At 35.6% G+C, this 12,237-nt stretch overlaps 2 protein-coding genes across 2 annotated transcripts; one reads left to right on the top strand and one right to left on the bottom strand.

Annotated features, from left to right (window-relative positions):
• Positions 1–3,458: 3,458 nt before the first annotated feature.
• Positions 3,459–6,642, bottom strand: LOC140184364 (uncharacterized). Its single transcript, XM_072234703.1, has 2 exons — positions 4,740–6,642; positions 3,459–4,658 (listed from the first exon to the last, which is right to left on the bottom strand). Exons 1-2 carry the CDS (start codon positions 5,092–5,094, stop codon positions 4,267–4,269), a joined length of 747 nt encoding a protein of 248 aa, XP_072090804.1. The 5' UTR covers positions 5,095–6,642; the 3' UTR covers positions 3,459–4,266.
• Positions 6,643–8,543: 1,901 nt separating this feature from the next.
• On the top strand, positions 8,544–11,735 carry LOC112797858 (UDP-glycosyltransferase 83A1). The gene is made up of 3 exons (XM_025840964.3): positions 8,544–9,237; positions 10,077–10,508; positions 11,018–11,735. The coding sequence occupies exons 1-3, from the start codon at positions 8,751–8,753 to the stop codon at positions 11,449–11,451; spliced, it is 1,353 nt and encodes a 450-aa protein (XP_025696749.1). The 5' UTR covers positions 8,544–8,750; the 3' UTR covers positions 11,452–11,735.
• The last annotated feature ends 502 nt before the right edge of the window (positions 11,736–12,237 follow it).

Raw genomic sequence — 12,237 nt, 5'->3', positions numbered from 1 at the left:
AATAAGGAATGTCCCAAGGACCCTTATCCACTGCCAAGCATCGATACCCTAGTAGACTCCAGCTCGGGGTATCAGTACTTGTCGTTCATGGATGCCTACTCGGGGTATAACCAAATCCCGATGTACGAGCCAGACCAGGAGAAGACATCATTCATCACACCCCGAGCTAATTTCTGTTACGTGGTCATGCCATTTGGATTAAAAAATGCAGGGGCCACATACCAGAGGTTGATGAATAAGGTGTTTGCCTCTCACCTTGGGAGCCTAATCGAAGTATATGTCGACGACATGTTGGTAAAGACCAAGAAAGAAGTCGACCTCTTGTCAGACCTCTCACAAGTCTTTGACACCATAAGGTTGCACGGGATGAGACTAAATCCCGCAAAGTGCGCCTTCGCGGTGGAGGCAGGGAAATTTCTAGGATTTATGCTAACACAAAGAGGGATTGAAGCCAATCCCGATAAGTGTAGAGCCATCCTGGAGATGAAAAGCCCGACTTGTTTGAGAGAGGTCCAGCAGTTGAATGGCCGACTTGCAGCCCTCTCCAGATTTTTGGCAGGATCAGCACTAAAATCCCTTCCACTGTTCTCTTTATTGAGAAAGGGATGTCAGTTTGAATGGACCCCTGAATGCGAGGAGGTGTTCTAGGAGTTCAAAATATTCTTAAGCCAACCTCCTATTCTGACCCGACCCGTAGCTGGAAAAGACCTCATCCTATACTTATCTGTAGCAGACAGGGCTATCTCATCAGCCCTGATAAGAGAAGACGAGGTCGGCCAACATCCAGTATATTTCATCAGTAAAGTTCTACAAGGCCCTGAGCTAAGGTACAGCAAACTAGAGAAGTTTGCCTACTCCCTAATAATAGCCTCACGAAGGCTACGACCTTACTTTCAAGCTCATACAATAAGAGTCCGTACGAACCAACCCATGAAGCAAATCCTCCAGAAGACGGATGTTGCAGGGAGAATGGTTCAATGGGCAATAGAGCTCTCCGAGTTTGACTTAAGATATGAAACTCGAACGGCGATTAAAGCCCAATGCCTTGCCGACTTCGTTGCAGAATACGCAGGTGATTAGGAGGAAAAACTAACTACATGGAAACTCTACGTAGATGGATCCTCCAACAAAACAAGAAGCGGTGCAGGCATAATACTGGTAGATGAAAGAGGAACCCAGATAGAGGTTTCCCTAAAATTTGAATTCCCAGCTTCAAACAATCAGGCAGAGTATGAAGCCTTGATTGCTGGGTTGAAGCTGGCAGAAGAAGTCGGTGCTACAAAGGTGATGATATACAGCGACTCACAAGTGGTAACCTCCCAGATAAGTGGAGAATATCAGGCAAAGGACCCAAATATGAAGAGGTACTTGGAGAAAACTCTGGAGCACCTTGGGCGCTTTGCAGAAATCGAGGTTAAACACATAACTCAGGATCTAAACAGCAGAGCGGACGCCCTATCCAAGTTAGCAAGTACCAAGCCAGGAGGGAATAACAGAAGCCTGATCCAAGAAACCCTCCAGGAACCCTCAGTGGTAAAAATAGAAGACAAACAAGAAGTCCTTGAGATAGTCGGTTTAAACCTCGGATGGATAAACCCCTTGGTCGAATACATAAAGTTTGACATCCTTCCAAAAGAGGAAAAAGAGGCCAGGAAAATCCGGAGGGAAGCACAACATTACACTTTGATGAGAAATATTCTCTACAGAAGGGGGATATCAACACCACTGTTAAAGTGCGTACCGACCTCAAGAACCACCGAGGTGCTAGAAGAAGTCCACAGTGGGATCTGCGGAAATCATCTCGGAGCAAGGTCACTAGCCAGGAAAGTGATCCGAGCTAGATTTTATTGGCCGACCTTGCAGAAAGATGCCACAGAATTTGTGAAAAAGTGCCAACCGTGTCAAATGCATGCAAATTTCCACGTGGCTCCCCCAGAGGAGCTCATCATTATCACTTCTCCATGGCCCTTTGCAAAATGGGGAATGGATTTGTTAGGTCCTTTTCTCCAAGCGCCAAGACAAGTCAAATACCTGATCGTGGGAATAGATTACTTCACAAAGTGGATAAAAGCAGAACCATTGGCCACCATCACTGCTCAAAGAAGTCGGAGGTTTCTCTACAAAAATATCATCACAAGATATGGGATACCTTATTCCATTACTACAGACAATGGAACCCAATTCACCGATTCCACCTTCAGAAGCCTAGTAGCCAGTATGAAAATAAAACACCAGTTCACCTCGGTGGAGCACCCGCAAGCCAATGGGCAAGCCGAGGCAGCCAACAAAGTCATACTGGTAGGACTAAAGAAAAGATTACAAGAGGCAAAAGGAGCCTGGGCTGAAGAGCTCCCACAAGTGCTATGGGCTTACAGGACAACGCTCCAATCCGCTACTGGAGAAACGCCCTTCCGACTAGTCTATGGCGTAGAAGCAATGATACCAATAGAAATCAATGAACAAAGCCCAAGGGTAATTCTCCATGACGAGATCAGGAACATACGGGGGCACAAAGAGGAGCTCGACTTGCTCCCCGAAGTCCGCGAAGAAGCCCAGATAAAAGAAGAAGCGTTGAAACAAAGGATGACTACAAGGTACAACAAAAAAGTCATTCGAAGAACGTTTACCCCGAATGACTTGGTCTTGATCAGAAACGACATTGGAGTCAACAAGTCAAGGGAAGGAAAACTCGCTGCTAATTGGAAGGGACCATACAAAGTCAATGAAGTCTTAGGAAAAGGTTATTATAAAGTGACCGACCTGAACGACACCGAGTTACCGAGGTCGTGGCATGCTTGTAACATGAAAAGGTACTGCAGTTAAGAGCGAACTCTACTCCCTGATGTACTCTTTTCCCAACTTCATGATTTTTTTCCCCAAAATAAAAGGGTTTTTTCTGGAGAAGGGTTTTTAACGAGGCATCATAGTAGGGGCTAGGGGAAATAGACTGTCAAAAACCCTTAGTAGCAATAAAGTACCTCCACAATTAATAAAGATCTTTTTCATCTTACACATATCTCTTATAAATTCCTTTTTTGTTTTCTCTTTCTTTCTATGAAACGCGCTGACTTAAGCTCGACAAAACGTGAAAATCCCATGAACCGACTTAGATGGTCGTCAGGATAAAACAACGAGGTACAAGTCGGTGTAAAGAGGTTATAAAAGTTGATCGTGGAAAACTCGGAGACGTTCCGACTTATAAGTCGAAATAAAAAACCGAGTAGAGACGAAAACGAATCGCAAAAATAACCTAAATCATAAGAACTCAATAAAACAAAATTGAGTATAAGGAATAACAAAAAAGAGATTAAAAAGCCTAGGAAAAAGCTTAAAAGTTGTCCTAAAAATCCTTAAAGCGAAAAGGTTCAGAAAGACAGACAAGCCAAAGACAAGGTTTTCAGAAAAAGATCAAGGGGACTTCGAAAAGTCAAAACCAGAAAAGCATGCACGCAAAAAGGTAGCCGAAAACCCTTATATCAAAAAGGGTATTTTTTGTTAAACAAAACCCTTATCCAAAAAAGGGCAATAATAAATATTTTGTTTTCGGCCTTAAAAGGCCAGAAGAAATTGTTCAGTTACCACTACCACAAATATAAAGAGTTTAAAAAAAGGGGGGACCCACAGGTCGGGCCCCCATATAGCCAATAAAGTTATTTTTTCAGAGGAGTAGACGGAGCGCCATCAGGACTAGGGAGAGAGGCACCTTCAGGAGTCGGAAGAGAAGTCTCAGGAGTCTCGGAAGAACTCGGAGCATTATCTGGACGGGGAGGAGACTCTATGATTCTCTGACCCCGAGTCTTCAACTCGGACTCAGATACAGGTCGGGGAGGAGACACAATGGCCCCATTAATAACAATTTTGTCAGGGTCCAAAGGAGAGAGATCCAAATCGGGAGCAAGGACGCCGACTTGCTCCTTGAAAATCCTCCAAGCCTCCTCGGCTCCCTCAGCAATAGAGTCCTTCAACTCGGCATAAGCAGTCCGAGAATTCAACAAGTCCTTCCTCACCTCCACGAGATTCTTGAACAAGCTTGAATAACTCTCCTGCGCCTTCTTCCTCAAACCCTCCTCCATATTGCATTGGGCTTGTAACTTGCTCCCCTCCTCCCAAAGGTCATTCCTCTCCTTCCTCAATTTAGCGACCTCCTACTTCAACTCCTTCTCATGTTTTTGATATATGAGAAGCCTTTTCCTCCAACTCTTCAACCCTCGAAGTTGAACCCAGAGAGTTAAGAGGAGTCTTCTCAAAAATATCAAGAAATTTGGTTCATACCGCCGCCGCCCTGACACTCTCCTGAGCCAAAATAGTGAGGTGGTTCCGAACAGAAACATCATCCATACCTATACGGGTATGGGGATAGATGTGTTTCCGAACAAATGCAGGTGCATCCACCTTAGCCTCACCTTCAAAAGAAGAGGAAGACTCTAAAGTCTTACGCTTCTTCTTCTCCGGCTCAGGAGAAGGTCGGGGGGGAGGGGGTGGCTGAGAAGAAGCCGAAGAGGAAATAACAATAGGCCGAGAAGAGGTCCCCAAAATTTGAGGAGGAGGAGGAAGAAGAGAGGAGCTAGTTACCCTGGCACTGCCGGCCCTGGCGCGAGATCTTGCCTTGGCCTCCTGGACTCTTTGGTAAGATTCGCTGGAATTCTTCTTCGCCATCTCTGTAAAAGCAATTATTAGCCAAAAAATTCAGACAAGTCGAAAAAACAAGATACAAGTCGGAAACAAAATATAAAGGCTACCTAATTGTGCCTGGACAAAGGCCGGCGACCTCTGGAGAAGTTTTTTGGTGTCCAGATATGGGGCCCTCCCCCACACTTCTCGGAGGAACCCCACAATGGCTGCCTCCACCTCATCCAAGTCATCCAAACCATATTTCTCGTAGGGGGAGGCCTCCAACCAATACAGAGGAAAGCGAGGAACATAATTTTCATCCAGAAAAAAGGGGTGGTGACCCTCTACACCTTGAACTTTGAAAAAATAATTTTTAAAGTCATGGAAGGATTCATCAAAAAGGGTGAAAATTCTCCGGCCTTGAATGGCTCGGAAAGACACCCATTGCTGCTTGTTATTTAGCCCACTAAAGGGCTTGGTCATATGGAAAAGATAGAAGAAAATCCTTAAAGAGGTCGAAAAATCTAAGGCGTGGCTGATAAACTGGTAAATTTTCAGAAAACCCAAGAATTGGGGTGAACTTGGGTAGGAGCAACTCGGCAGTGACACAAAACATCTATTTCAAAATCAGAAAATGGAAGAAAAACACCCAAACGGTAATCATGCTTTCATACATATAGAAAAAATGAGGAACCTCCTCAGTATCCCTCCCAAAACAAACCCGGTCTTCCAGACCCGGGACCACCAATTCATACTTCGGCTCATCCTCCTCAGAAGTACAAATGTGGTGATGAGTGCGAAGGTTGGCGATGAACTCGGCATCGACCAAGGGTCCTCCCCCAAGATTGTAACATCAACCCACTGAGAAAGAACTTCTACAGAAGACATTTTTTCCCTAGGGTACGATGCAAACCTACAAAGGGAAAAGGAAAAAAAAAACGAGAGTCCCTAAGGGGCATGAAATCTAAACAACCTACGATGTCACCTTCTCCCTCGCCAAAGAAAATAAAAGGCATACAGAAGCACTTGATAAAAGGGAAGAAAGAACCAACCTTTGCCTGAAAAGAAGTAGAGGAAGATGAAAGCCTTCAACGAAGAGTACCCTACGAACGGATACGAAAGTATTCCACGAACAGATGAAAGGGGAAAATTTTTTGAAAAATCGAAGAAACGAAACAACGAAGGAAGAGGGAAGCATTTATAAGTACGTTAGGGGCATAATGGTAAAATGAAAGCGGTCATTAATGAATGCACCGTTACCAAGGTAATTAATACCTACACACACCCCTAACGGACGCGACGTTTGATTAGATGTAAAAATCAAAAGTCACGAAAATTCACGTCGGTTGCAAACGAATCACGTCGGTTCCCTCACAAGTCGGTTACGACCCCGAGTAGAATACTCGAACCCAAATCTTAAAGGAAATTGGGCTCGAGTAGGGGCACTGTTCATACCCTGGCCCAATAGTAAAGGCCCAGGGCCAAATGAAAGGCTTGATCCAAAGGATTGAGCCTCACCCAGCACCGATCTTCGTCTTACGAAGTCGGTCACCACCACGACTTGCTCCAAAGAAGTCGGGACAAAGGTTAGCTGGCGGATAAGCACTCATTCAAATGAGTAACTGCCCCTAAAATCTCTCTACCCACTTCCGGGAGCCATATCTCAACCTCCCTAAGATAAATGAACGGTTATCCACCTTAAAAGGCGGAACTACTTCAGCGGTGGTTATTGGTTCACCACTATAAATACCCTGACACCCCTCAGGTATCTCTAAGTTCCAATACATTCTAAAAACCTGCTTAATCCTTTGCTGACTTAGGCATTGGAGTGTCTTTGCAGGTACCACCCCCCATTCTTTCCCACACACAAGTCGGACGGAGGTTCCCGAGTTGCAGATCCACTTGAAGCCTCCTCCTTCATACGTTTGGGCCAACCAACGCCATCCAACCCATTAATCTCCGGTTACCCACCGTAACAGTTTGTTTCTTTTTCTTATAGAAACTTGCGAAGTTGATAAAATGTGTATGGCTATGTATGTGGATATATATATATATATATATATATATATATATATATATATATATATATATATATATATATATATATATATATATATATAGCTTGATGCTGACCTTTATATATATATATAGCTTGATGCTGACCTTTACTGTAAACGTAAGCGCATACGTTCTTCACAGAACATAAGATGATTAATATCACCTTAATATTATAACACTCTCCTACTAGTTCTGTTGACTTAATTATTCATATACTTCGTATCTATCTTACAATATGTTTACGAAAATACTGATTCCTTTTATTATGGATGCGAAGGAAAAAGAAACTTACCCACGTTTCTAATGTGTTTCAAAATTCTTTTTGGCTTTAATTTCTAAGGATAATTTTTAAAAAATTATAGCAATAATGTTTGGTGAAACAAAATAAAAGTTATTTTCAATAAACAAGCATTACAACAATAGTATTTAAAAATTTTCTTTGGATAAAGTTAAAATGACTATATATAGTAGATATAAATATAACAAAAAATAATATTTTCTGAATTTTCTACTTTTTAATATATATAATTATGCTAATCTTTTAATTTTAAAAACATAAACTAACTTTAGAAGTTATTTCATTTCATGCCTTTTACTTTTAAAAATACTCCTAATTTTTCAAAAACAAAAATTATAAAGACATAAACATTTTAAGGAAGACACTTCGATAAAGATGCTTAAAACGTCTTTTTTTAAAAATGTTTGTACGTTATTAACTAAAATTTAATACATATAATTGATTAAACTATATTATTTTTGTCAAAATTAGATCATACAAATTAATTTGGTCAAAAAATCGGTAAACCAATCTTGAACCGATTTAAATTAATATTCTTTTTTTATAAAAAATGACTACAATAATTTTATTATAAAAAATAACTAAAATATTTTTATTATATATTTTTTTAATTTTAAAAATCCTAAATTATAACCCTATAACGACAAAAAAAAAGGGTTAAAATTTAGGATTCTTAATATATATATATATATATATATATATATATATATATATATAAGAATATTTTAATTATTTTTTATAATAGAAATATTGTAATTATTTTTTATAAAAAAATATTAATTTAGACCGATTTAAGGTATAATTTATTGATTTTTTTTATCAAATCAATTTATCTTATCTAATTTTAATAAAAATAACATAGTTTAATCAATTATATATATCAAATTTTAATTACTTAAAAATATTTTTTTAAAAAAACGTTTTAAACATCTTTATCTAAGTGGCTCCCACATTTTAATGTACTAAACACAAAATACTAATTTAAAATACTATAATAATATGCTTTAATTATGGATGCGAAGTTAAAACGCTACGAAAATAATTAGCGTATATCTAGGCCATCACTACTTAAAGATTCAATAACGAAAATTTTATATTAAATCTCACTTTAGAGATTTTTTTTTATTATTATCATTTTCGTATTCAAACAGAAAAGTACTTTGATCTGTCTCCGGTTGGTGCCTGGCCATATACTCCAATTTCAACCGATGAAAAGTCTTATACTTTAATTAATTACTAAATTACCAAATCATGGCAACATTTTTTGATCGCAACAAACCGATTTACAAGTGTTCGTAGACCAAACGGTTTCCACTTCTTTGGGCCCCGTTGAATTCAGATGAAGAGATGTAGTAATCAATTTTTATTTTGATGTCTATAAAATCTAGAATCAAATTGGTCACACACATTAAATAACGGATAATAATAACTCAAAATAACCTTATCTAATTTAATATTTATTTAAATAATAATTAAGTAATGTAAAATAAATTAAAGTAAATAATAATTAAATAATATAAAATAAAATAATTTTAGACTATGATCTATGTGGGGTGTAATATGTCACCATAATATCAATAGACAGTTACGTCCATTTAGTATTCAACGGAATTATTGAAGCCTCGTGTTTGGACTTTGGACTACTATTCTTGTGTTCCAAGTTCCAACAATGATATATATATATATTCATAATTTCATATATCCATCAATAACCACACATACATATATATAATTCTTCAATAATTAATCTACAACATTATTCTTCTTAATTTTGAGAATAAGAATGGGAATTATCCCTCACTTTCTTGTTATACCATTTCCAGTGTTAGGACATATTAATCCCCTAACACAATTCTCTAATGTTCTAACCAAACATGGTTGCAAGGTCACTTTCCTACACACTGAGTTCAGCCACAAGAGAGCTAAAATCTCTGAGGATGATGATGGTGGTTCCCAAGATCACATTAAATATGTGACGCTGCCAGATGGTTTGGACCATGAAGATGATAGAAGTGACAATGTTAAGGTTCTTTTTTCTATGAAAAAAACAATGCCTTCTATGCTTCCAAAGCTCATAGAAGATATCAATGCTTTGGATACTAACAACAAGATCACTTGTATTGTTGCCACAATTAATATGGGTTGGGCCTTCGAAGTTGGTCGCAAATTGGGAATCAAATGTGCTCTTCTATTTCCAGCTTCAGCAACTACAATGGCTTCAGTTTATTGTCTCCCAAAGCTCATGGAGGAAGGAATTGTTGATTCAGATGGTATGAATATTACTATTTATATATTCTCTTGTATCTAATGATGCTATTGTTTAATGGGTGATGTTTTGAGCTACTTATTTTTATTTTAATTTATCACTACTCAGTAAAATCATAAAGAATTTTAGGTATTCTAAAAAGAATGAAATTTGAGTGATTTTAACTAGGTTTAATTATTTTTGTTTTTAAAATTTATTAAATTTATAATTAGATTTATATATATTTTTTAATTAAATCTTTACATTATTTTTAATTTTGTAATTAAATATTTTTTATATAAAAAATAACTAAATATTTTTCTCAAAAAATATGCAATTAAATATCTTATTAAATTTTTAATTGTAGATAACTTCAATTTTTATAAAAAAAAATATTCAATTAATTCTAATATTTTTTACACTAGAAATAACCTAATTACAAAATTAAAAATAATATAAAGACTAAATCAAAAAGAAAAAATACAGAAACCTAATTACAAATTTGGTTAAACTATAAAAACTAACAGAGTAATTAAAAACCTTTTAACTATTCATCTCAATTATAATATATATATATATACACAGTAAAAATTTATGTATAGTTGTCTTTATATAAAGTTGACAATTAAAAATCGTTATACGATAATTTAATTAAACATATTAAATCATTTAATAGATCTTAATTGTCAAATTTACATAAAAATAATTACACGTGAATATTCACCGTATATAATATATTAAATAAAATCAACTGACTAAATTTATTGGAACATTGATATTTTTAGAGCATTTGAAATATTTTCAAAACTATATACTATATTCAATTTAGTGATATGTATTTTCTTTGCAATTATATTATTGCAGGAAACATCACTAAAACACAGGAAATTCAATTTTCTCCACTGATGCCTATGATGGACGCAAAAAACTTTGCATGGGGTACCAATGGAAAGGCCTTCTTCGATCATCTTTATCAGGAAGAGATACAACTTCTCAACTTAGCAGAGTGGTGGCTTTGTAATAGTGCCTATGATCTTGAACCAGGAGCATTCTCCATGTCTTCAAAGTTCCTATCAATTGGACCATTGATTGAAAGTGATAACAACAACAACAACAAAAGTTCTTCATTTTGGCAAGAAGACACAACATGCTTAGAATGGTTGGATCAACAACAACCTCAATCTGTTGTATATGTTTCATTTGGTAGCTTGGCAGTTATGGAATCCAAGCAACTCAAAGAATTAGCCCTTGCACTTGATCTCATTGACAAGCCTTTTCTTTGGGTTGTAAGACCAGGTATATATGTAATCAGTAAATATTTTAATTTTATCCATATATATATAATCTTTTTTCTTGAAATTTTCTTATTTTGAGAATAATTTATTAAACCAAATTAAAATGTGTAAAAATTTTTATATATCTATCTGTAATAATCCTTTGATTTCTACTATATTCTTTAAGACAACATTTTATATCCAAAATAATTTTGAAACAATTATTGTAAATGTTGTTAAAGATGAAACTAATATAAATAAGATATTTGTATATAAAAAATTAGTTACTATATATTTGTATATATTTATATATATTATTTTATATGTTATATTTTTAATGAATATTTTTGTATTCTAATATATATTTTATATAAATTATTAATTTATTGATTGATCATTTTTTGTGTACACATATTATTGATGAATTAATATATATACATATTCAATATATCATATATGAATATATCTTATATTGTGTATGTCACATTGTATTTATTAATTAATAGGTGTTTGTATTTATGCGTTATACAGATAATATGAATAGCGAAAGAAACAACAAATACCCAGATGAATTTCATGGAAGAAAAGGGAAAATTGTTGATTGGGCTCCCCAGAAAAAAGTATTAAACCACCCTGCTATTGCTTGCTTCATAAGTCATTGTGGTTGGAATTCTACTATTGAAGGCGTGTATAGTGGTGTTCCCTTCTTGTGCTGGCCATTTTTCAGTGATCAATTTTGGGATGAATCATATATTTGTAATGTTTGGAAAGTTGGGTTGGGATTGAACAAGGATGACAATGGATTCATATCAAAGGAAGAGATAAAGAAGAAGGTGTTGCAATTGCTTGGTGATGAAGGCATAAGGGAAAGGTCTTTGAAATTGAAACAAGTGACTAGGAATAACCTAACTGAAGGTGGCCAATCTACAAAGAATCTTGAAAATTTTGTCAATTGGGCAAAGTAATTGCATTATTGGAAAATATTTTTTTGTTGTTGCCTGTATTAAGTTGAAAATTCATTATTATGTTTGATAGAATAAACATATAGCTGAGATGTGATGATATTTTCCCATCTTGCTATAATAATAATAAAGTTAATAAAAAGTAGCAAGGTAAAAAGTGGTGTTGCCTTAACTTATATCAATAATTCATCACTATATATAGGTGAAATTTTCCAATAGTTATAGTGGAATCATATAAGAGAAAGTGTTATGAAATTATTGTCTCAAAAAATTTAAATTGATAAAAAGAGGTGTTATATCTATAACATGCATGTTTAATTTTTTAATGCAAAAGTCTCACTTAAGTTTCGAAAGCTTTCTAAGAAGCTTTGAATCTAACACATAAATGAAAGCAGAAGCGTGTTGAATGAATGCAGAGAAGAATTGAAAGAAATTGGGAAACAAGAAACAGTAACTAACGCCAAACAGAATTATAACACCTAAAAAACAGAATAGCTATGCAAATATATAAGTTTGAAGCATAATTATGTATAGACTGTTGTTGTTTTTTTTTTTTTTTAACTGCTTGATACTTAATTTCTCTTTTTAGGAAGATGATAATAATAATAATTGATGAGTTTGGAAAACTCTTATCTAATTTTGATGATGAACAAACATTATTAAAATGTTTAATTACAAAATTATTAATTTGATCTTAATTTATATTTGCCTAATTAATAATTTTGTTGTGCAGATTTTATATTGGGCCAAAAAATGAATTTCTGGCTTAAGCCCAATAACCAGCCTTGT

This window comes from Arachis hypogaea, chromosome 4, assembly GCF_003086295.3.
Source record: "Arachis hypogaea cultivar Tifrunner chromosome 4, arahy.Tifrunner.gnm2.J5K5, whole genome shotgun sequence".
Taxonomy (NCBI): Eukaryota; Viridiplantae; Streptophyta; class Magnoliopsida; order Fabales; family Fabaceae; genus Arachis; species Arachis hypogaea.
Note: the sequence above shows the minus strand (reverse complement) of the source record. Positions and strands in the feature narration are given on the sequence as shown.

What these genes read in the sequence shown, in the direction of transcription:
- LOC140184364 (XM_072234703.1), bottom strand. Translation starts at nt 5,094, where the DNA reads ATGACCAAGCCCTTTAGTGGGCTAAATAACAAGCAGCAATGGGTGTCT. An exon ending in CTTTGTCCAGGCACAATTAG is followed by an intron (nt 4,659 to 4,739) that starts GTAGCCTTTATA and finishes TTGCTTTTACAG; the next exon opens with AGATGGCGAAGAAGAATTCC.
- LOC112797858 (XM_025840964.3), top strand. Translation starts at nt 8,751, where the DNA reads ATGGGAATTATCCCTCACTTTCTTGTTATACCATTTCCAGTGTTAGGA. An exon ending in AGGAATTGTTGATTCAGATG is followed by an intron (nt 9,238 to 10,076) that starts GTATGAATATTA and finishes ATATTATTGCAG; the next exon opens with GAAACATCACTAAAACACAG. An exon ending in TCTTTGGGTTGTAAGACCAG is followed by an intron (nt 10,509 to 11,017) that starts GTATATATGTAA and finishes TGCGTTATACAG; the next exon opens with ATAATATGAATAGCGAAAGA.